General features: G+C 42.9%; 1 protein-coding gene across 1 annotated transcript; it reads left to right on the top strand.

Annotated features, from left to right (window-relative positions):
• The first annotated feature begins 11605 nt into the window (after positions 1-11605).
• Positions 11606-15379, top strand: LOC143336418 (terminal nucleotidyltransferase 5A-like). Its single transcript, XM_076756568.1, has 2 exons — positions 11606-12752; positions 13859-15379. The coding sequence occupies exons 1-2, from the start codon at positions 12327-12329 to the stop codon at positions 14672-14674; spliced, it is 1242 nt and encodes a 413-aa protein (XP_076612683.1). The 5' UTR covers positions 11606-12326; the 3' UTR covers positions 14675-15379.
• Positions 15380-21177: the final 5798 nt, after the last annotated feature.

The following is a 21177-nucleotide window of genomic DNA, read 5'->3' as shown; positions in this document are numbered from 1 at the left end:
GTATTTACTCTCCTGTATCACTCAGCGCTACACATTACAAAGTCTGACCACCATATGTTTACCAGTTGACCAGATCTGAAGACATGTAATCCTCAAATTAACCTGGACACTGATGCGTGACAAGACGGGCCAGCCCCCACTCGGAAAAGGCAGGTTTTAAGTCAGGAAGAAAATGTCCTTGAATAAGCCAGTAAATTCCTACCAGCTTCAGAGGCATTGATCTTTGTGTGCCACAAAACAGTGCTTACTTGCCACCCCTCATTACAGGTTGCCTAAAGTAAAACACTCCAGCGTTTCACAGGAGAAAAACAAAGACAAACACTGAATGTTGTGCAGCAGAAGGTTGACAGCAATGACCCCAAACTCCAAACTGTTTATGTGTTTTAGAGGAGTGACTGTATTAAGCAATATACAATATGTTTTTTTAATACATACTACATGACCATATACTTGGTGATACTTGATGCACATGGGAAAGTGCAGATATGGGAAATCTTACTTCAGCATATAAAAATATCTTAGATCATAGTGTATTCATAACTTTGCAGGAGCAGTTTGAGGAAGATCCCTTTCCTGCCTCAACAACGCCGCCCCTGCACAAAGCCAGGTCAAGTTTAGTGTGAAGGAACTTGACTGACCTGCACACAGCCCTGATCTAAACCCCATCCAACACCTCTGGGATGAACTGGAACGCTGACGGCGAGCCAGGCCTTATCAGGCAGTATCTGTGCCCGACCTCACTAATGCTCTTGTGGCTGAACTGGAGCAGATCCCTGCAGCCAGGTTCCAAAATCTGGTGGAAAGCTGTCTCAGAAGAGTGGAGGCTGTTATAGGAGCAAATTACTGCTCATTGTTTTTGGAATGATTTGATGAATAATCACATATTAGGGTCATATTCAGGTGTCGGCATACTTTTGGAGATGTGGTGTGGACATGCCTGTGTCTGTCTCCTTGATGAATCATGTGTGTCTGTGTCTTCGTCAAAAGGTGAAAAAGGTGACTACGCCCTCGTCACTGTAATTAATGAGGACTGCAGTCATGGGCAATTTCCTGACTCATGCCCTGTTAAAATGGGAGGTTAATTGAATCCGTATTTGTCTGTAGCTAAAACTCATCAGCTAGGGAGTCATAGTCTTGGTGAAATTACAACATCTGACATCTTGGAAAATAAAATCCGGGCATTATATTAATAGCATATGTACTTTAGTTGTTATGCCATGAGTTGAATTTTGAGGGAAAATAATGGCCTCCCTGGAGTTTTCCTTCAAAACTAAACCGGTTATTTTTGATTCACACAAGATACAAGCCAATATTTTTCTTGGATGTCTACTGCCCAGAAGATAGAGCTTTTCAAAACTGCATTTTGTCTGAGGGTGCGGTGTTAAATAACATGTGTTGTTAGCACAATTATGAGGATTTAGACCCTTGAAAAGTGACACTAACTCATATCATTCACTGCGTGCTAAGCTTGCATCAGTATAATTCGAGGGCAATTTCGCTGCATGGTAATCTCGCCTCAGACACGACGCCCTCTAGCCGGTGAAGCCTTCAGATTGTGATTTAGCAGAAGATGCACACACCCGTTCACACTGGCAGAGCTTCTGTTTCAACTCCCACAAGAGAAATATGATGAACATGGAGATAATGACGACGAGTTCAACCAACTTCTGTGGAAACGTTTCCACCTCAGATTTAATTTACTGTCAAGCATCTCTTTTATGTGTCTATTAAAATGTATGCTTTTAAACCATGTTTAGGAAGAATTGGCACATCTAACGTGAGTTGCATTTAGCCTGTGCTTGTTGACTCTATGGCACTGACTAAACAAAGAATTTGGCTGCTGGCAGGTATAAACAGCATGGTCAAACCTTCTATATTTCCAAAAAATAAAAATAAAACATTGTGAGCGTAACCTACCTGGCATGAATTATGTGGAACAACGAGATCATGCTATAGCTTTGACAGCCATCCAGCCTGCTCGAGTAGGAGGCTTCATTGTCTTGGGACTGAAGTAGAAAGTTCCACTCAGCCATGTGAGATAGTGGGAGACAGTTTGGCAAGGTGGAGACTTCATACTGAATACATAATGACACACAGTTAAATCATCCACCTCTCTACTGTATATTTTTATCGTCTATCTGGATCCATCTGCATGGAAATGATAGTTAGCTTTGTTGCCAAGGTGTACAACACACAAACAACTGGAGTCACAGCCAGGGGTCACTTGAGTTCGCCCCCCACTCGTTACCTCAATTGCTTTATTTCATGAACTATTAATTTTCTGATCACCTATAAGCTGGAAGTACCAAAATGATGCCACATATATTAAACCTTAAACCCCTCATTTGGGGTCAAAATCAAACTAGCCATTCTTTTTTTAAGAGCAGATACACTCATTTTAGCTGTTTTTCACAGTTTTCTCCACTTCAGCTCGTTTTATTTAGCCTAAAATTACAACCAAAACAGCACAAAAGAATAAATGTTCTATATTTCACATCTTCTGGTTCCACTTTTAGACATGCATCAGCCAAAACCAGCCAAAAAAACCTCTTTAATATCCTTCGCGGAAGAACAAAATTCTAACTATTTTATACTTTTAAACGTATCCTTTCACTTGCTTTAACTTGTGCAAACCGAGTTTATACCCATTTTTTATATTTATTGTACACGATGGGTTTGTTTAATTATCTTATGATTCTGTTTCACTGGTGCACAAACAATGGCCCTGCAGTGCCATATAAAGTGACTGAGGGGCCAATGACTGCATGGGCTGATGGAAAGGAAAATACTACCTGCAGTATTAATCTGGACTGAAAAGGGGAAGGAGAAAAAGTAAAAATAAAACAGCAACAAAGAGAACAAAAAACCATGTTCCTTACTCTGCTGACACAGATACTTGAACTGTAGCTGGCTGAGGCTCTTAACAGGAAGAATAATAATGAGGTGAAATAACACGCAGCTGTTGATCTTAATCTGGCTTCTCACATACGATGTCTTTTGCACGTTGCATGATCGGGTTTCACAAAAACACCATCAGCCAACCTTTGATTGATTCAGTTTTTAAATGTTGATATGCATCAGAATGACCATAATAGAGACAATGTGCTACCCATTGCTTTGACTGCAGCTTGAAAACAGTGTGACGGCTAAATTACGTCTTGTTCTGTGATACTTAAATCAGGGTATAAGTGAAAGTGGATCACTGTTGCCTTTAAATCAGCTGTTGGAACAAAAAGTGAAGGTATTGGTCCAACTCAGCATGTGCAGGCTACGTGCCGAAGTCATCCATTATTTTTAATTAAAGATATTCCATCTGGTGTAATGCTTGCCATTTCTCACCCACTGCACACATGCAAAGACCCTAATACGCACACAGACACACTTCTCCCTGACCACAATCAACGTTTAAATGTTTTTTCCTCTCTGCTCCAAACAGGAAAGGCTCTGATTATAAACACACAGCAATTATTTATGAGGCAACAGCAAAGAATCCAGTCCAATAAATATTTTTCACGAAGCACAGTCCAGGAACGGCACAGATAGCTGAAGAGATGATCATGAAGTGCGAGTGATCGCTGAGAGCTGCTGATGGTCCCTTGGCCATGTCAAAATTTGGCACAGATATGAATGACAATCATAGAAACAGCGGTAAAAACCTAAGGTCAATCACAAAATCATTGTGATTGGCTCCTCTGTCGGAATGCACAGTTCATTATATGAGTACGTCTGTGTTAGTGTTATCACTGCTTCTAGAGGTCCATGTGTCATCTAAGGACTGCCCACTGTTCCAATGGCCCATTGTTCAGACACCTAATAGTCCAAAATATGTCTCTTTGGACCGAAAGCCCATTTGTCCATTTCTTATCCTAAACTGCTTGGAAGGCCTGTTGTTCCGAGAATACACACTCTCCCCTGGAGTTTTATTATCTTAGTGTATTTGGCCGTACAGGAAAGGATGAAGTCAGGTGAAATTCATCATCATGGTACCAATAGTCAGCTGACCTTTGTCATCATGGTAACGATAACAAACATGTGATGAATCTTGTGAAATGGTTACAGTTTAGACATCAAAAGTACTTGTTGAGTTTTAGGAAAATATCATGATTTGGGTTAAAATAAGTAGATCAGTTATGTCAGTGAAGTTTCGTACGTGAGCTGGTGATACCTGGTGTGTATTTTTGGAACAATGGGCCTTTGAAACAGTGGGCATTTGTTTTCAGAATAACGAGCTGTTGGACAAATGGGACATTTTTTAGGCTGTTGGGGTTTTGGTGTAATGGGCCGTCAGAGGAATGGCATGGCACCCAGGTTAGCTGGCTCGAGCTAAAGTTTTGGAAAATGTGAGAATGAGGGCAACTTAGAAATTCACACCTTAAACAGCACTTCTAGTGGTTTCCATCACGATGATGTTACATCTAAATACTGAAAATGTTCACATATAAGCTAACGTGAAATTGTGGCAATTGTGGCGTCACTCTGTGACTCCAATGCAACAGTCACAACAGTGAAGAACAAACTGGGGTTGCTCTGCCATATGTGTGTGATGTAGGCTGTTAAACCTGCAACAAAGCCCAGGTGTTCTGGACGTTCCTTTAATCACATTATTTACTGATTCGGTAAATACCTTTATGATTAAATGAAAAACACGAAACATTGGCCCGGGAGGAAGAGAAAAGGGCAGAGAAAGCTCAAAGAAGAGCAGACCTTGGAAGGGGAGCACTCTCATGTGAGGTAAAGAGAGAAGGCTGCGGTATGTGACATCAGGCTCGGACGGATCCAGCTGGCTGGATGCTGGATGTGAGGCGGTGACGTGGTCCTCTGGGGTTTGAGTTAGCAACTTTATTTTAGGCTCTTCACCATCTATCCACCTCTGCTACTAATGTTTTGTTTATGCTTTCCTACCCCCACCTTCCTCCCCACCCGTCCCTGATGTCCAACTCATCACCACTCCATGCAACATTCACTTTATGAAACTCCCTATTTCACTCTTCTGTCTTCATCCAAGACCTCAATTATACACCAGAGACAGTTTTTCTCTTTTCATCTTCCACTCAGTGTCCTTTTCCCACACATCATGCACCACTGTTCTGCTCGGTGGGAGTGCGAGAAGAACACCTCATCCTAAATCACCGTTCGCCAAGGTCGTACTCAAACAGACGTCGAGACAGACGAGCAGAGGAGTGGAGCTCCACCCTAAACCTTTCATGATAGAGCAACGTGCCAAATGACTGACCACAGCACCAAATTACTGCCACATCACCTGCAGCTGCAGCTCCCGCAGGCCTTCGCTTAACCAAGCCAGGGTGGATTTCCTTCAAGATCTCACCACTAAGATCCTCTTTGTCCCTCTGGAGCCTGACGTGTCTCCATAAAGCCCAGCCATAACCTGATCTGAGCTGTGAACTCTCATATGTTGATCCTTTGTGCAGATTGATTACTGCCACTGGGAGGGTGTGACCGCACATTTGTTGTGCTTTTATTTTGCGTGTCATTTCAACATACCGTATGACTGAGGCTGGAGAATATGTTCTCCTAACAGGTTGCAGACGCGGCAGCACAGTGGAAATGTCATCTTTCATCCCGTTTACATGTGCACATGCAGAAGACTGTAAGATGATGTCAATAATCGATAACCGTTAGAAGAAGTCTGCACTCACACAACTTTGGCTGATGCCTCAGATGCATTACTCTCTACTTTTGAACGGTTTTGGATCATAAATCATTCTGCTGAGTGCAAACAAAGCCGATCCCAGGCATTCGCCTACGATGCTGCACATGCAGCCAGTGATTTGAGTCATCCCATCCCACAGACGGGGAACAGACAAAGCTGTGAGCTGTTGCCGTGGCTACATAATAATGCTGACACGTGTCTGAAAAACAACAACAGAAATACTGCAGAAAAGAACGAAAATCAGTCAAATCAGTCATGCAACCTGAATGACACAAAGATTTCCCACAGCAGACACATACGGTATCTCGAGTGTCAGCATTCTTCTAAACAGAACAAGAGCTGTGTCTCACCCTAAATCACTCGTCACGTATGATATGTGCAGAGAGGAGGACACGGAGGTGCTTTGAGTGATTGATAACCAAATTGGGGTGTTTTGCCATAGTTGCATGTATTTCATTATGTATTTTACTCATTTGGCTTTTAACGCCAGAATCATTATGCCCTGCATCAAAGAATAAGATGACCTAACTTGGCACTTGGATGACACCATTTACCAACACTGCTGAACAAATGCATGTGTTGATATTTCAGTACAGACTGAAGTGTGGGAAAGTGCAAACAAGAGTGAGGAGAGACTGAAAGTGCGTAATCTGAGCTACTGTCTGAGCAGTATGGAAAGGGCGCCACCTAGTGAGAGGTGAGAGGAGGCTTTAACAGAGTCAGCGCGTCGTCAGTCAATTCAGTGCAACGTTGGTTGTTTGTTCACATCCAGCAGATGGCACCGTAGTACCTTCATGCCGTCCATGTGTTTGACCTTTGCGGGACTATTCAGGGGTTTTCCAGTTTCTGCATGAAACTGGAAGAATGATGTAGGAAAAGGGAGGTGAGAGTGAATCTATTACAAATTAAGTTACTCGTCTTCTGTTATTTTAGAAATATTTATAAATGTCTTTGATCAATTCTAATCATAGTTGTCATTTTATTTCAGAGACGTCTCAGTCAGAGGTAGAAAATGCTACATGAATATACTGTATGAGCTTAGATTTTTTCTGTTTCCCCGTCAGTGGTTGCATGTGCGGTATGCATGGTTGTATTAAGTTGCTACAGGGCTCCAGGGGAAGATGAGCTTGAGGGGCTTTAGTTCTCAGGAACCACTGGGTGGAATAATACATTAATATGAGAATTAGGCATTAAGAGAGTACAAAATACTAAGATACATTTTCTAATGAAAGGCCTGAAATCACTGAGTAATTCACAGAGAGAAAAGCAAACATCAGAGAAAATGAACAGCATTGTGATGCAGAAATATTTTGTCCCATCCTGTGAATAGTCTCAAGACCCCTCAGATCTAACTTGCAATCACTTGGTTGGAAACGACTGGGTGATTAGGATCTCTGACTAATGATGAACTGATTATTACTAACTGGATCTCTTTCACCGAATTCTTATTTACAGACAGCTTATAAAACATTTTTTTAGTCACAGCTGAGGTACCAGGAGTCAATTAATTATGCATATTTGTGTATGTGCATCTTTGCACGCATCTATATTAAACAGACAATCATCACAGAATATCAATGTGAACCCGATATCTCCAACCACAGTATCATACAGGAAGCTGAGTCACAGACAGAGCCTTTCACTTCCTGTTTATTTTGTCACAGCAGTTTGCTGCCCTCAGTCATGATGGGTCAGCAAAGAACAGAACAGTCTATTAACTAACGGGGGAAACTACTGACACGGAGGGCAGGGGGATTGTATGAATCTCTGGGGCTGCATTCAAATACTGAGCTGAGTTCAGCTCACAGGGTAATTTCCTGCAAATAATGTCTGCCGTGTGCTTATTTTTTTAAATTGTAAAACCTATTTATTTTATGCTGTTTGCATTGTGGGGCTGTGAAATCTTTTATAAACATTTTCACATAGATAATATGTGCTTTTGCTTGAGAAACACACACATACTTGTGTGTATGGTCAAGTGTGACTCTTATGTGGTTATGCAAGAGATCTTCTTGCACAAGATAAACTCAAAGATGGAAACTTTTGCAAAAGTGTGCGCATGTTCCTGTAATTTACCTCTAATACTTTGATGTAAAATGTGAGGTGAGAAGCCGCAGTTTAATCTCAATTTCACTGTCCTGTCTGCTTTTCAACAGAACAGAAGCCACAGCTTAATCTCATTTTAACCGTCCTGTCTGCTTTTCAACAGAATATTCTCACAGTTTATACCTGTCATTAACATACTCCCACACAGAGCACCTTCTAGGAGCCCTGCAGCATGGCTTACAGCACAGGGCACGTCAGCGAATCTCATTAGTGGCTGTGGAAGAGTTTAGTGGGGGCTTACACTACTGAATACGTTCTTCAAGATTGATTGGGGTCAACAAATGTCTCTAGCTGAGGTCAGGGTTAAAACTGACTGGAAATACAGTTGAGGTTCGTCTTAGCCTGGATACAGTGTCGTTAGTACTTTACATCCAATGTATATCTGTAAAAGGGCAACTGGCTGGTCATGGAGAATGTGACTTTCATGCACGGTAGCAGGAACAGGAAGGTCTGTAATTGCTTGCAGATGAATAGCTACGTGTGCTAAAGTGGAAGTTAACAACTTCAACTGTTATTGTGGGACATGCAGCATGAACCAGATGGAGTATAATTATTTCTACAACCCCTATGGACCTATTTCGGCCAAATCTGACATCAAAACTGGACACAAATACACAAGATACATAAGAACTGTAGGTTGCTGATTTAAAATCAAACCAAGCAGGAGGTTTAATATTTATTCTCTTTTCATTAAAGGAGGTACATTAAGATGATGGTGTGGGACTGAGAGGGACAATGGGTATGAAGTTATTTTGTGTAGGAAGACGGGAGGTAAATCTGTTGTCTTGGTTGTGAACCACATTACTGTTCAGCTTTCAGCCTTTTCCGAATGTGCAGTAGTTGGAAAAGACAGACATCCAGTTGTACTGATGTTAAAACCGTTCGCGCTATCAGCAGGTTGAAGTAAGCGCAGTGTACAAGCTAACCAAAAGTGCTATAGTTGCTAGCTAGCCACTTTATACAAGACAATAGCCACCTACGGAAGATGGTAAGGACATTTTTTTTCCCATGCAGCAGCTGTCCTCTTCCCTTCAAATAAAATCTAACTGTTCATTCAATCTGTCTTAATGTTAATGAAAAATGCTAATTGTGCAAAAATGCACTGAAACGGCAAATTCAACAGACAAACAGTCAACCAGCTGACGTCTGGTGCCATACAGTGTGGACTGCAAAAACACACAATAAAACCCCCCAAAACACTAATTGACTGGTAACATTAAGTAAGCAAAGGTTCACTAGGTTAAAGATTTAATCGCTGGTTAACATGATGTGGGAAGGTAACTGAAATGAACAGAAAAATATACCAGAAAATGATTTTAAGTAAGAATTACAGTGAATCAGCTCCCTGTTAGCAGCTTTACATCCGGGCATATTATACTGATTTCATTGTATTATTATTATTTCTTTCGTCAACTGTAAAAGCCGTCTTTCACTCCCCAGTCTACAACAGCAGAGAAAGCAGAGAGTGTATGTTGGGCCAGCATGGAATCAAAGACAGACTTTCCCTGCTAATGGAAAATCCAGACGAAAGTCTAGAAATAGTGGGATGTGCTAAGGGAGTGAGGTGGGAGAGGGACGGAGGAGAACAGTGGAGGTACGTTCAGCTAACGGGCTCACTGTAATCTCTTAATGAACTTCCACGTGTGGGAATGGTGAAAAGGGGAAGGGAAAAGAGGATGAGCAAAAAAAAAAAAAAAAAGTGAAGAGTTAGATTGGATGGAGGGAGAAAATGAGGGATTCATAGCAGAAGTCAGGGGTGCACAGGATGAAGCTGATCCTTCAGATGAGACGAGGAAGCAAGTACCCATCAATCAAAGGGTGCGTTGTCCATCTGACTTTTTGAAAGAAGCTCTTGTTACATTTACGCTATCTACGCGAAACTAACACACACAGAGTTGTTTACAAAAAAATGCACAATAATAATTATGGAAGATGAAACATAACCACACAAACATTTCCTTTACAATATAACCTCTGACATAGACACACAAAGATACAATACGTGCATGTGAAGATGCACGTACAAATTTGTTTCCAGCGATTGGTTTGGAAGCCTGACAAGGGGACTCTGTGAAATCCCCTCGCCAATCCTCAGATGTCGTCAGACACCGGAAACCAAGCCGGTGTCATCCACTTGGCAAGTCAGAGGTCAGCTAAGTAGCTGCTTCATGGTAAGCATCCCCACCAGTAAGCCTGACATCGAGCCTGTTGGTGAATGGGGAACGTACTAAGTGTGACTGAGCTGCTGCACAGTCTCAGCATACAGAGCTGCATGGTCTTTAACCTGGAAATGTTAATGCAAAATTGTCTGTTGTCTGTCATTTATTGTCACTTTCATTTTTCCTTTATGTGACCTCTGTTTATTGCACACTTACAGTTGTTAGTAGCTTCTGCTCTGGACACCGTTTACTGAATGAGACTCAGAAAAGAAGCAATACCAAGAAGTGAAAACAGCTCGCACACACTTCTCTGAATATACAAATGCCATTGACAGTTAAATTAGGTGCAGTTAAATTGACCTAAATGTCTTACAGATATTGTGAAATGGCACAGTTTATGCATACTGTAAGTGTATGTGAAAATGTGGAAGAAGTCTTATTGCGCTGCTCAGTTGCTCCACCCAAGTGTGAGCATGTGCTGTGTTTGACAGTTGTTAGCGGTTTTGTCACACATTGCTTAAAAATTTTTCTCATTACAAACATGAATTTTTACTGCAGGTTTCTTTCACCGTTTATGACCTGAGCATGCACAGGGCATGCAGTAATAATCACTCAAAATGACAAAAAGCCTTGCATTGTACCTGCAGAGGTGAGGTGTGAGCATGCACGCGTGTGTCTGTGCGCATGGCTGTGTGTGAATGTGTGTGTCACTGCACATACAGGGTAATCTGTGGTAAGCTGGTTTATGGGTTCGACTGTAGTGACGCAAATATACGAGACAAGCTCTACACTGATAAATTCTCCATGACAACTGGCCTGCAGAAAGTATGTGGCCTATAGCCTACATACTAGCAGACGGCTTACACTGTACGCATCAGTGAAGGTCACCACAAACAGATGTTTTTGAATTGCTAATTAAATACATGACATTAGCTATAAATACAGGTTATGCAGTTGCACAAGTTTTCTGCAATTTTACTTCAAGTTTGGAAAGTAACTACATTGAAGAGGTGCTGCACACAATGTCTGCAGGGCCAAACGATAATGGGTGAAAAACCACCCCTAGAGGGCGTTAGGTGTATGCGCATTCCAAGCCTCACCTGTGGATGATCAGACTCCTGAGTAACTGTAATGTCAGAGTGAACTGATATTGTTTGTGACATCCGTAATGCTGTTATCCAGAGTCAACTATGATAGACAAAGTGGTCAGTATTCGTGATGTCACACACTCTTGAAATGAAGAGAAGACAGTCATTACGCAGCAGCCAAAGCATCCACTGTGACTGTCTAACCATAGCTGTACCAGATAAAAAGTGGTTTGGAGCGTGTTAAAATAAACTGCAGAGATATCTGAGTGAGCTCATCAATGCGATGTTCAAACTGACCCGAAAGGAACAGAAATGTGATGAGCACCGCTGCTGATAATGCAAACTGCAGAACAGTTCCTGGGTGGCTGCCTCACTGGGGGCGTTTGGAGAAGTGCTGAGAAATCGACTCAAAGCGTAAGAGAGTTTTTGGTTGAGGGTTGACGCTCTATCTCCCTCAATCTGTCTCCTTCCCTTCTCTCTAAACGCCCATTCTCCAGACACGCCTCAGTCTCCGGTCGTGCAGCCACTCAAAGTAACGATGGGAAGCGGCGGCAGCTATTAGTAGGTGTGGGCTGTCAATCAAATCGACCCGCCCCAGCGCTTCTCAGACGGGAAGCAGAGTGATCACAACTTCTCCAGCAGCTGTGGAGTGAGACCTCTGTGGCGTCACGCAGTTTCAACGAGCAACAAACGTCCAAAATGTAAGAGGAAAGCGGCCATACACCACTTTCTGAAAGTAGGTGTGCAGTGGAAAACTTGCAGCAGTCTTAAAACGATGCTTAAAGTTACTGTTACGCAGAGGGACGCGCAATAATCTGTGCGTAAAAGTGGGTCGAAGAGGACAGAAGTAAAACTTCTGCGGTGGATGAAACGTTTGCGTCGGATGCGATGGATGCGTCAGTGAGTGTCTGGGACATAACTAAAAGCTGACACTGCGGGGAAGAATCGTTTCGAGCTTTCACCCAGTGGATCTCTGCTTTCCAAAGTTTGGGGACAGCGCCGTAGCGGAGCGGAGCGCGCAGCGGGGCAACAGATGCTGGACAGTGACTAAGCCTTACGGCTGGAAAGCGCATGAATTGAATTTGTCTGGACTGCAGACTTTATGTAAGAAGTAGGACAAGCACAACACCGCCCAGCTCGTTCTTTCCGTCACGCGTTGTCGCCCAGCATCTTGCTGTTATGATAGACGTCGGCTCTGACCGTTCAGTTCTCCACAAAGTTGCAGCTAACTGATGCCACTACTCCAGCAGGAGTTGGTTGAAAGTTTGGTCTTTCACGTCCGTCTATCTACCTCTTCACGACATGGACGAGAGTGTTGAGTCTGCTGCGGCTGACAGCTGCTCGGACGGGGAGAGCATCAACCTCAGCGTCCTCAACTGGGAGCAAGTGCAGCGGCTGGACACCATCCTCACCGGCTCCATCCCCATCCACGGCCGGTGGAGTTTCCCCACTCTGGAGGTGAAGCCACGGGATATCGTCAAGGTGGTCCGGAGCCGCATGGAGGAGAAGCGGATACATGTCCGGGAGGTGCGACTGAACGGCTCCGCGGCCAGCTACGTCCTGCACGAGGACAGCGGTCTGGGATGGAAAGATCTGGACTTAATATTCTGCGCCGAGCTGAAGGGAGAGATGGAGTTTCAGATAGTGAAAGATATAGTTCTGGACTCTCTTCTAGACTTCTTGCCCGAGGGAGTGAACAAAGAAAAGATCACACCAATGACCTTAAAGGTAGTATATAGATACATATGACTCAAATATATATAGATCATATGATGTTCATTTCGTCTCAGACTTTTCAATCATGCCACAGAACCTTATTTTTCCTATTTTTCTTATTTACACACTTCATTGCGCATCGGACACTGCTGATGTTTGGGGCATTTTCCAGTCAAACGCATACATTTTCTGTCTGCAAGTGCACTTGCATTAAATGTAAATGAATCTTACAACAACAAGTTTGAGATCTGCCCCAAATACATCCGACCAGCGCAGAGATAGACGCCTTCAAATAGTAAAAAGGTCGGTTTCCAATTCAAAGAGGATTCTGTCTAATCCAATTGGAGTCGGATCCACATTAATAAGTCGGCCCTCAGTTACCTGGATACCGAGGCCTACTCGGGCTACTAATGGCCCACCAACAGATGTGATCAGCACAACATCATGACTAACAGACCAAATCATGAAATTTAAGTGCTGTATAAAGCATCAGTGTCTGTTTGTTGAAACCTGCTCAAACTAATGACTTAAATCATTTTTTATCCAGAAGATGTCCACAGTGTGACCCAGCATGGGTACATATAGTAATGTAGGTGTAATGTAGTTTTCAGAAGAATAAGAAAAAAAATGCACTGGTGCAAGAGCTACCATGATATTACAGCTGCGAAAGGAGGAAATGAGAGAAGGAGGAGGAGTTAGTTCACACAGAGAAGGCAGTCGGCCTCTTGTGTGATGGAAAAAAAAAGGAAATCTGACACATATTCTTAAAAAATGTCAAAACATGATTATGGACCAGTGTGGCCCATTATTTCTCTGATTCTGTTGCAGTGGCCTTCGTGACTTAAGTATAAGAAACACAGCCAAAAGCAGAATTGTTCTTCATATGTAGTGTATATCAGATCAAGTGAGCAGATACTGCCTTCATATGGTTAATTATGTCTGTGTGTCCTCTGGTTCATATGGAGATAGAAGTTAAATGTGCTCATGCTGTCTGTAACTAGTAACTCAAACACTGTCTTCACCTTCTTCAGTTTTCAGTCCTAGACTCCAAACTTGTTAAAACATGAGATGCATTAGAACTAATGTTAGAACCTGTTTCACCTGTGTATTTTTTTTAGGAGGCCTATGTGCAAAAGATGGTGAAGGTGTGCAATGACTCAGATCGCTGGAGTCTCATCTCCCTCTCCAACAACCGCGGCAAGAACGTGGAGCTCAAGTTCGTGGACTCCCTTCGACGCCAGTTTGAGTTCAGTGTGGACTCCTTCCAGATCCGCCTGGACTCACTTCTCCTCTTCTACGAGTGCTCAGAACACCCCATGGCTGCCACTTTCCACCCCACAATTCTTGGCGAAAGCGTCTACGGCGACTTCCCCACCGCCCTCGATCACCTGCGCAAGCGGCTCATCTGCACGAGGAGCCCCGAGGAGATTCGAGGCGGGGGTCTCCTGAAGTACTGCCACCTGTTGGTGCGGGGTTTCCGCGCAGCTTCTGACAGCGAGATGAAGTTGCTGCAGCGCTACATGTGCTCGCGCTTTTTCATAGACTTTCCTGACGTGAGCGAGCAGAGGAGGAAGCTGGAGTCGTATCTGCAGAACCACTTTGTGGACTTGGAGGACAGGAAGTACAACTATCTGGCCACACTGTACGACGTGGTGCAGGAGAGCACGGTGTGCCTGATGGGCCACGAGAGGCGTCAGACCCTCAGCCTCATCTCTTCACTGGCACTGCGGGTCCTGGCCGAGCAGAACGCCATCCCCAACGCTGCCAACGTCACCTGCTTCTACCAGCCGGCTCCCTACGTCTCAGATGGCAACTTCAGCAACTATTACGTAGCGCAGGTTCAGCCTGTCTACCCTTGCCCTCCCTCACCTCCCCAGCATTACCTTCCTCCTACACAACACCCCATGTACGCCACCTGGTTACCCTGTAACTAAACTTGCATGCATTCATTCATTTCGGCGTACTTGGCAGAACTCGTACCTCCTTGAAAGGGATGAATTCTGATTTTAATCTCTTCCTTGAGATTGGAAATTTAGGGAAATGAAAGACGGAAACGATGGAGACAAAATTAAACAAAGAGCGCAGATAAAAGATGCAAATAAAAGAAGGAGGGGAAATGAGGACAAGGAACCTGGATCAAGGCAATGCGCCAGATAGAGGCTTTTCCCTGGAGTGTAAGGTACCGGGAGGAGCTGAGCACACGGGCAGAGATGCCAATGAGAGAGGTCAATTGATGGGTCAGTTTTAGGGTTCTTTCACCAGCTAAGATCGCTTTGGTAGATCAAACCACAGCCTGGCCTCAGAGTGACCAACAGCTTGGATGCGCTGGCCTTTCTCTTGTCTGTTGTGACTCACAGCTCACAGGAACTCACATTTCAAATAATGAACATGTATATGATTCACAGTAAAAACCAAAACTCACTCTCATACAGCCACGGAGAATAACAGAGGACACAAATGTTGTGCTGAAGATATTGATTCACGGTCAAGCAATTTCAACCCTCTGACCTTTTCCATGTGCGCCGCGTGTGTGTGTGTGTGCGGGACTCCTTTTCACAGACAATGCAAAATGAGGAACTGGATACTTGTTTACAAATCCAAAGATCTGCTTTGATACTCGACTTTATCTAAATTCTGAGAAAAAAAAAAAACAACTTAACAATGCATGCTTTATTTCTGTACAGGAATAATTTTAAGTGCCTAGATAAAGCCTAAAGCAGTGGTTCTCAAACTGGGGGGCAGGCCTTCCTGGAGGGGGCCACAGAGCAACTGCAGGGAGGCGAGGGCGGACGACCAGGGGGGAATATGGAGTGAACAAAGTTGAATGAATATGGTTTATGGAGGGAAAATAAAGTTTGCGATGATATCGTGCTGACCTGTATTTCACTAAAACTCAACTTTTTTTGGTGACTTGCCAAATTATTGTTAATGATTGAAAAAATTGTGGGCTGGGTAGCTTTTTTTTTTTTGGCTTCGAACGGGGGGGCATGTCCGAAAAAGTTTGAGAACCACTGGCCTAAAGGGAAGAGATATTTTTGTGATTCTTTATCGTAGAGAAGTGTTGAGTTGTCTAATTGACATTTTCAAGGTGATAATGAATGTACTGTGGAACAGAGTTTACCGAGTTCGCTGAGGAAGGTCTCTTACACTGAGGGAGGTTCTGGACAAACTGATTATTTTGACATTGTTTAGATGAGGACTCTGCTCTTATCTGCAGTCCTGCTGGACGAGCACACATCCTGATTACCAAAGGGGGAGTAACAACGTAATCTCATCATCTGCACTGAGAGGGGGAGGTGGAGGTCGCATCAGTAAAATACATGGTCATTTTGAGAGAAATGAACAGAGAAAGAAAGAGGTTTGGCAGCAAGAGAGAGACTAAACTGCACTTATCTGCAGTTTTATTGGGTTGCAAAATAAAGCGAACCAGTGCACAGCTTCATTAAAAACAGCTATTAATCAAAGACAGGAGATAATCGTCTGCAGGGGATGAAATGCTTCAAAAAGAAATCTATTTGGATATGTAAACATTTCGCCCATGGTGCTTTTAAAAATGCGGTCTCACCATGTTCAGTCCCATATCAAAATGCATTTCAACTACATGCTAAAGTTTAGCAGCTTGAGCTTCCTTAAAGGTGCCCTGTGGGGTTTTATGAATTACATCCATGTTTGTCAATTAGTGGAATCACATGGAAATGATGGCGGGGTTTAATCACCTGGTTGCACGTGTGCATCCTTGCTAGTATGCGTGAAACCAAACAGGGGCCGCTCATAAAAACACTGCTCCACTGCTAGTGGTCCAAAACTCTACAGGGTCCCTTTAAGTTACAAATACATGTAGAGCAGATATGCAGTGTGTTTAAAATGCATTTTGAAACAAGGGCAACCAGTTTTTTTTTAATTATTCATTATTACGTGTTAATTACTATTACTATTTTACATAGTTTAAAATCATTCTGGTGTGACATCTGTAAATATCTGCTGGCCACACAGTGATACAACAAACTGTATGTTTGTCAGAGGGGTGGAGGATGGATTGAGTATGCAGGGGTGTAGCAGCAGAGCAGCTTTTGAATGGAGTGGAGTAAATGGAGGAAAGGCATACTACTGGTAGAGTCTGAGACCCAGCAGAGGAGAATATTTTCAAGCCTGACAAGATTCAAAAATGAAGTAAGCCCAGTGAATATTGCCCAGTGTATATTTCATCTGTCTTTTTTGGGGGTAAAAGAGTCAAAGTTTGGGATGTGTGGAAATTTTGGACAGCAGATTTTGACAGCTGTCAACATTTTATCTCTCCTTAGTGTAGAAAAGCACCAAACGGTGAGGAAATAAAAAAGAAATAGCACAGTTAAAGACAACCACATGGACATTTGAGCGGCAATAAGAAGAGCTGGCAAGAGCTTTTAAGAGGTTTTTGTGACGATCATGAAAATAACAGGTGTACATTTTCAGCTTTACAGTGTAAGAGACTCAGCATTTTCTCTCAGACACGTCAGATCTCCTATTTTTCTATCGATCTCTATTTTTGTACAGTTTGTGTTTGGCTGATGTAGCAGGCAGATTCAAAGCTGTGTCGTTCAGTCTATTTCGTGGCGTGTGCTGAATTTGTGTTTTATTTTGGCTGATGAAGAGCAGTGCAGGTGGACGCAGCGGCTATGTCGAGATGCAGATTTAACTTGTGTTCATTGTATGTGAGCTCTGTGATGTTTCATATGGATTTCTGTTGCTCTAAAGAGATTGTTCCACTGTTCTACGTGTGTTTTTAAACTGCCGTCCTGTTGGGACATGGAAATAATGATCTGATAACTGTGTTCAAGTTGACCAACTTGAGAATTAAAAGCAAAAAAAACACACAGATGAGAGCTGTTCAGTTTTTTTGTTATCGCACCACTAGTTACCACAATGATCTGCATGACATTTCTTAATGTTCTACCACACTGGACCTCAGATTAGCCAAGGTAAACGGCTCCATTAGATTTGGTGTCGAGACTCTGACAGAGGAGTCTTCATCGGGTCAATGTTCGAAGGTGCCCACACAATCCCAGCAGGCACCACTGCTGCTGCCAGCAAGTGACAGCTGAACGTGACGGATTTTCTCTCCAAGAGACGTCACAACGAGCGTCATTAGCTGTGAGTGTATTTGCGACAGCAGGTATATGTCATGTATACTTGCACACAACTCACTACCAGCAGAGCCTTGGTCTCCGGGGACACATGGGAACTGACTGAGTAGATTGGCTCCAGGTCTGCATCGCTCTAATGCCTGGAGGCCTCATCCAGATGTCACTTTCCCTGCTGACACTGAGAAAAAATATTTCACTTTGTCTCTCTTTCATGTTCTCTCGGGTATTTTTTCTTTCTCTTGTCTGTCTCTTTGTCATCCTGCTTTTTTCTCTTCTTTCTCTTCAACTTTGACTTTATTTCTTTGACTTTTTAACAAGCTGCTGTGTTCGTGGCTAACGTCACTTGCATCTGTTTAGCCTGTTTAGTACACTGCTTTATGCCATTTTCACTCGTTTTTTGTGCCTTTGTTCATTTCCCTTCATCTCTGCCTGCATGGACTTCTTGATGAATTTAAGCGGAGAGAGATGAGCTATGGAGAGGAGAACAGGGCCAATGTTATCCCCTGTTAAGAGGGAGAGAGTGTACGCTAAATATAGGCCCCCCCTCTCAGCCACTGTAAGGACATTAGCCCATCTGCAGAAAGCTGATTAGCCTCCCTCCATAAGCATGTGCTCAGTGCTCTGGTGTGGTTACTGTGGAGAGAATTACCGGCTATTGTACTGTAACACATACCTCCCCCATCTCCCGCCGTCTTTTAGGTCACTCTCGCTGGAAAGGACACAAAAAAAAAAATTCAGTCCACTTCCTTATCAAGGGCTTAAAGGGAACTGAGAACAAGGGATTGAGGCATTTAGTGTGTTGCACAACAAGGAAAGAGCTAACCCAATAACACAGGCAGCTTACGAAGTGTGCTACTGTGGTGCTTTTAAAGTCACTACAAAGAAGTTTCATTTTTGTGTAGATTCTGGTGGCCCTTTGGCGGCGGTCATGAATACTGCATTTCCCATGAGCACCAACTTGTGAAGGTCTTGTTCTGGCTAGTGCATGCATTTGTTTCAGAAACAAGTGAGAGAAAGACGCGGCATATTTCTAACACTGTTTCTCCTTTTTAAGCACAGCTGTTAGCAGCAGTGAGGTAATGTATCTATTTGTGGCTGTAAGATTGTGATGCGACGATGGTGAAACAAAGTAAACCTTGTGTTAGTAGCGTTCATACACGCAGGTTGAATGTAAGCCTGCAACTGACAGATTCAGTTACTCAGTAATAGAAAAATGATCATATAAGCCGACTTGTAATTGTGACCCATAGTTAGGTTTATTGTTAGGCGGTGATGTGTCGTGGCTGAAGTAATTATGGTGGAAGCAGAGGAGGAAGTCAGGTGACGTAGTATAAAGAGCAAGAAAGTCTGCATTTGGAGGGAGGTGGGGTGGATTTACTTATTTTAATCCATGATCTTTTCCTTCCTTGAAGTAGTTTTGGTGCTTGAAACTAAGCAAACTGTGACCATTTCACAACATTAATGACGTGAGGATGAAGGTCTGGACCTTCATCGTACTGGCGTGCCGCTGCTACTCTCTCTGGTTTTGAAAGGTCATTGACCTAAACGACATAATCAGTCATTTAGGAAAGAACACATATTGAATTTTGTTGAGAGAGCCGAAGTTGTCATCATTCCCAAGTAACGCCACGTTAAATTGATGTAAAACCATGTCTCTAGTTCATAAATAAAACACACAAATATGCCTGTTATACCTGCCAATTCAGGATCAGTTTTGAATCCTTTCAAATCCTCAGGCCAATCCATGTGCTGAATGACCGACCGAAGCTGACTCATGGTTTCCCCCTTTCTCTATCCCTGTCAGGCATTCAGAACAACTATATAGAAATCTTCTCGCTGATGGCCTTGTTTACTTTTTTTGGTCATATAGAGGCGTCAGTATTAAATTGGCACTGTTTCATAGGCATTTAAAAATTCCTCATAGCTGTTTTCGTAAAGGGTCACAAATACAGAAAAGAACCATCTATGGGGGTTATAATACGCCTTTAAAACACATGCTTATTTTGAACAAATAGCCTATTTAGTATTAATCCAATCTTGCAGTTCTGGAAATCTTAAACAAGGTCTTGGTTTCGGTCCTGGAAAGTGCACTGTGGTCCTCAGAAGGGCTACAGCATGTCTGTAGACGGATTATGAAGGTACAGCCAACAGGAAACAGGGGGAAACAGCTAGGCAGCTCCAGCCAAATGTAATAAAATCCACCCACCAGCACCTCTAGGCTCCCTAATTAACACATTATATGTCTGCTGTTTGTATCTCATACATCTCAGTATTTGTGAGCTTCATTGGTAATATGTTGTTAATTTTGGCTAACCTGGACAGAGCCGGGCACGCTGTTTCTCCCTCTTCCCAAGAAAGCCAAAGCATGTTTTCCAAAACAATTACTTTAAGAGGCTGTAACCCACAGTGAGTGTCTTTATTAACTCAGTACACTGTACATGTGAGGCATAAAACAGTGGGAATCCCTCATCTGTGGCTGTGATCGCCTTCAAAGATGAGACTCATGTTTAGAAAAATACCGCAGTTATGACATCAAGAAGAACCATCGAAGAAATATGAACCCAAACGATTCCTTTGTGATTCATCTGCTCAAATAAGCACTGACAGATTTACTTACTACGGTTTTAGTTATTTCTTATAGTCCAGGAAGATATTATGTCTGTTTTGTTTCAGCTTTCAGCCATCGATTCAGATAGATAGATAAGTGTCCAGGTCCTGCAGAGGGATCTGAAGAGTAAAGTCAAAATGTCAGTTGAAACCCTCAGAGGAGATGATTTTCCGAATGATATGATAATCACATTTGTTAGGGCAGCCATGGAGAAGCATGTCCATAATCTAACACCATCGAACAGATGGTGTGAAAGAGAAGGAGAAAGAGTTGCAGCGTGAAAAACAAGTGGGCTAAAGTGTCAAAGTGGACCACAAAGGAAGCTCAATCAAATCTTAAGCCACTTTTTATTTGCTTTATTCAGTTTTCTTCATTGTTGTTTAATCAAAAATTAATTGTCTACTTATTGCAACATTATTTCTGTAAGATCTTGTAAAATTATTGAAATGGCCATCTAGAGTTTTAATGAACACAACTCTTTCCTTGCTCAGTGTTATGCTGTCAGCCTCACAGGCAAAGTTCAAACAGAGTCACATCACTGTTGCCATCTTTAATTGATTTGGGCTTCCGAACAACAGGAAATAAATGACACCAAAAGGTCAGTTCGCAGCTTGTTAAACACTGGAATTATGGGTGTAGTGCTGACAAGATGTTTTCATTTGTGCACAGTACACAGTACAAGAGTACAACTTCATTTAGCTGAACT

This window comes from Chaetodon auriga, chromosome 18 (assembly GCF_051107435.1).
Source record: "Chaetodon auriga isolate fChaAug3 chromosome 18, fChaAug3.hap1, whole genome shotgun sequence".
NCBI classification, from domain to species: domain Eukaryota; kingdom Metazoa; phylum Chordata; class Actinopteri; order Chaetodontiformes; family Chaetodontidae; genus Chaetodon; species Chaetodon auriga.
The sequence above is the reverse complement of the archived record's forward strand: the minus strand, read 5'-3'. Positions and strand labels throughout refer to the sequence as shown.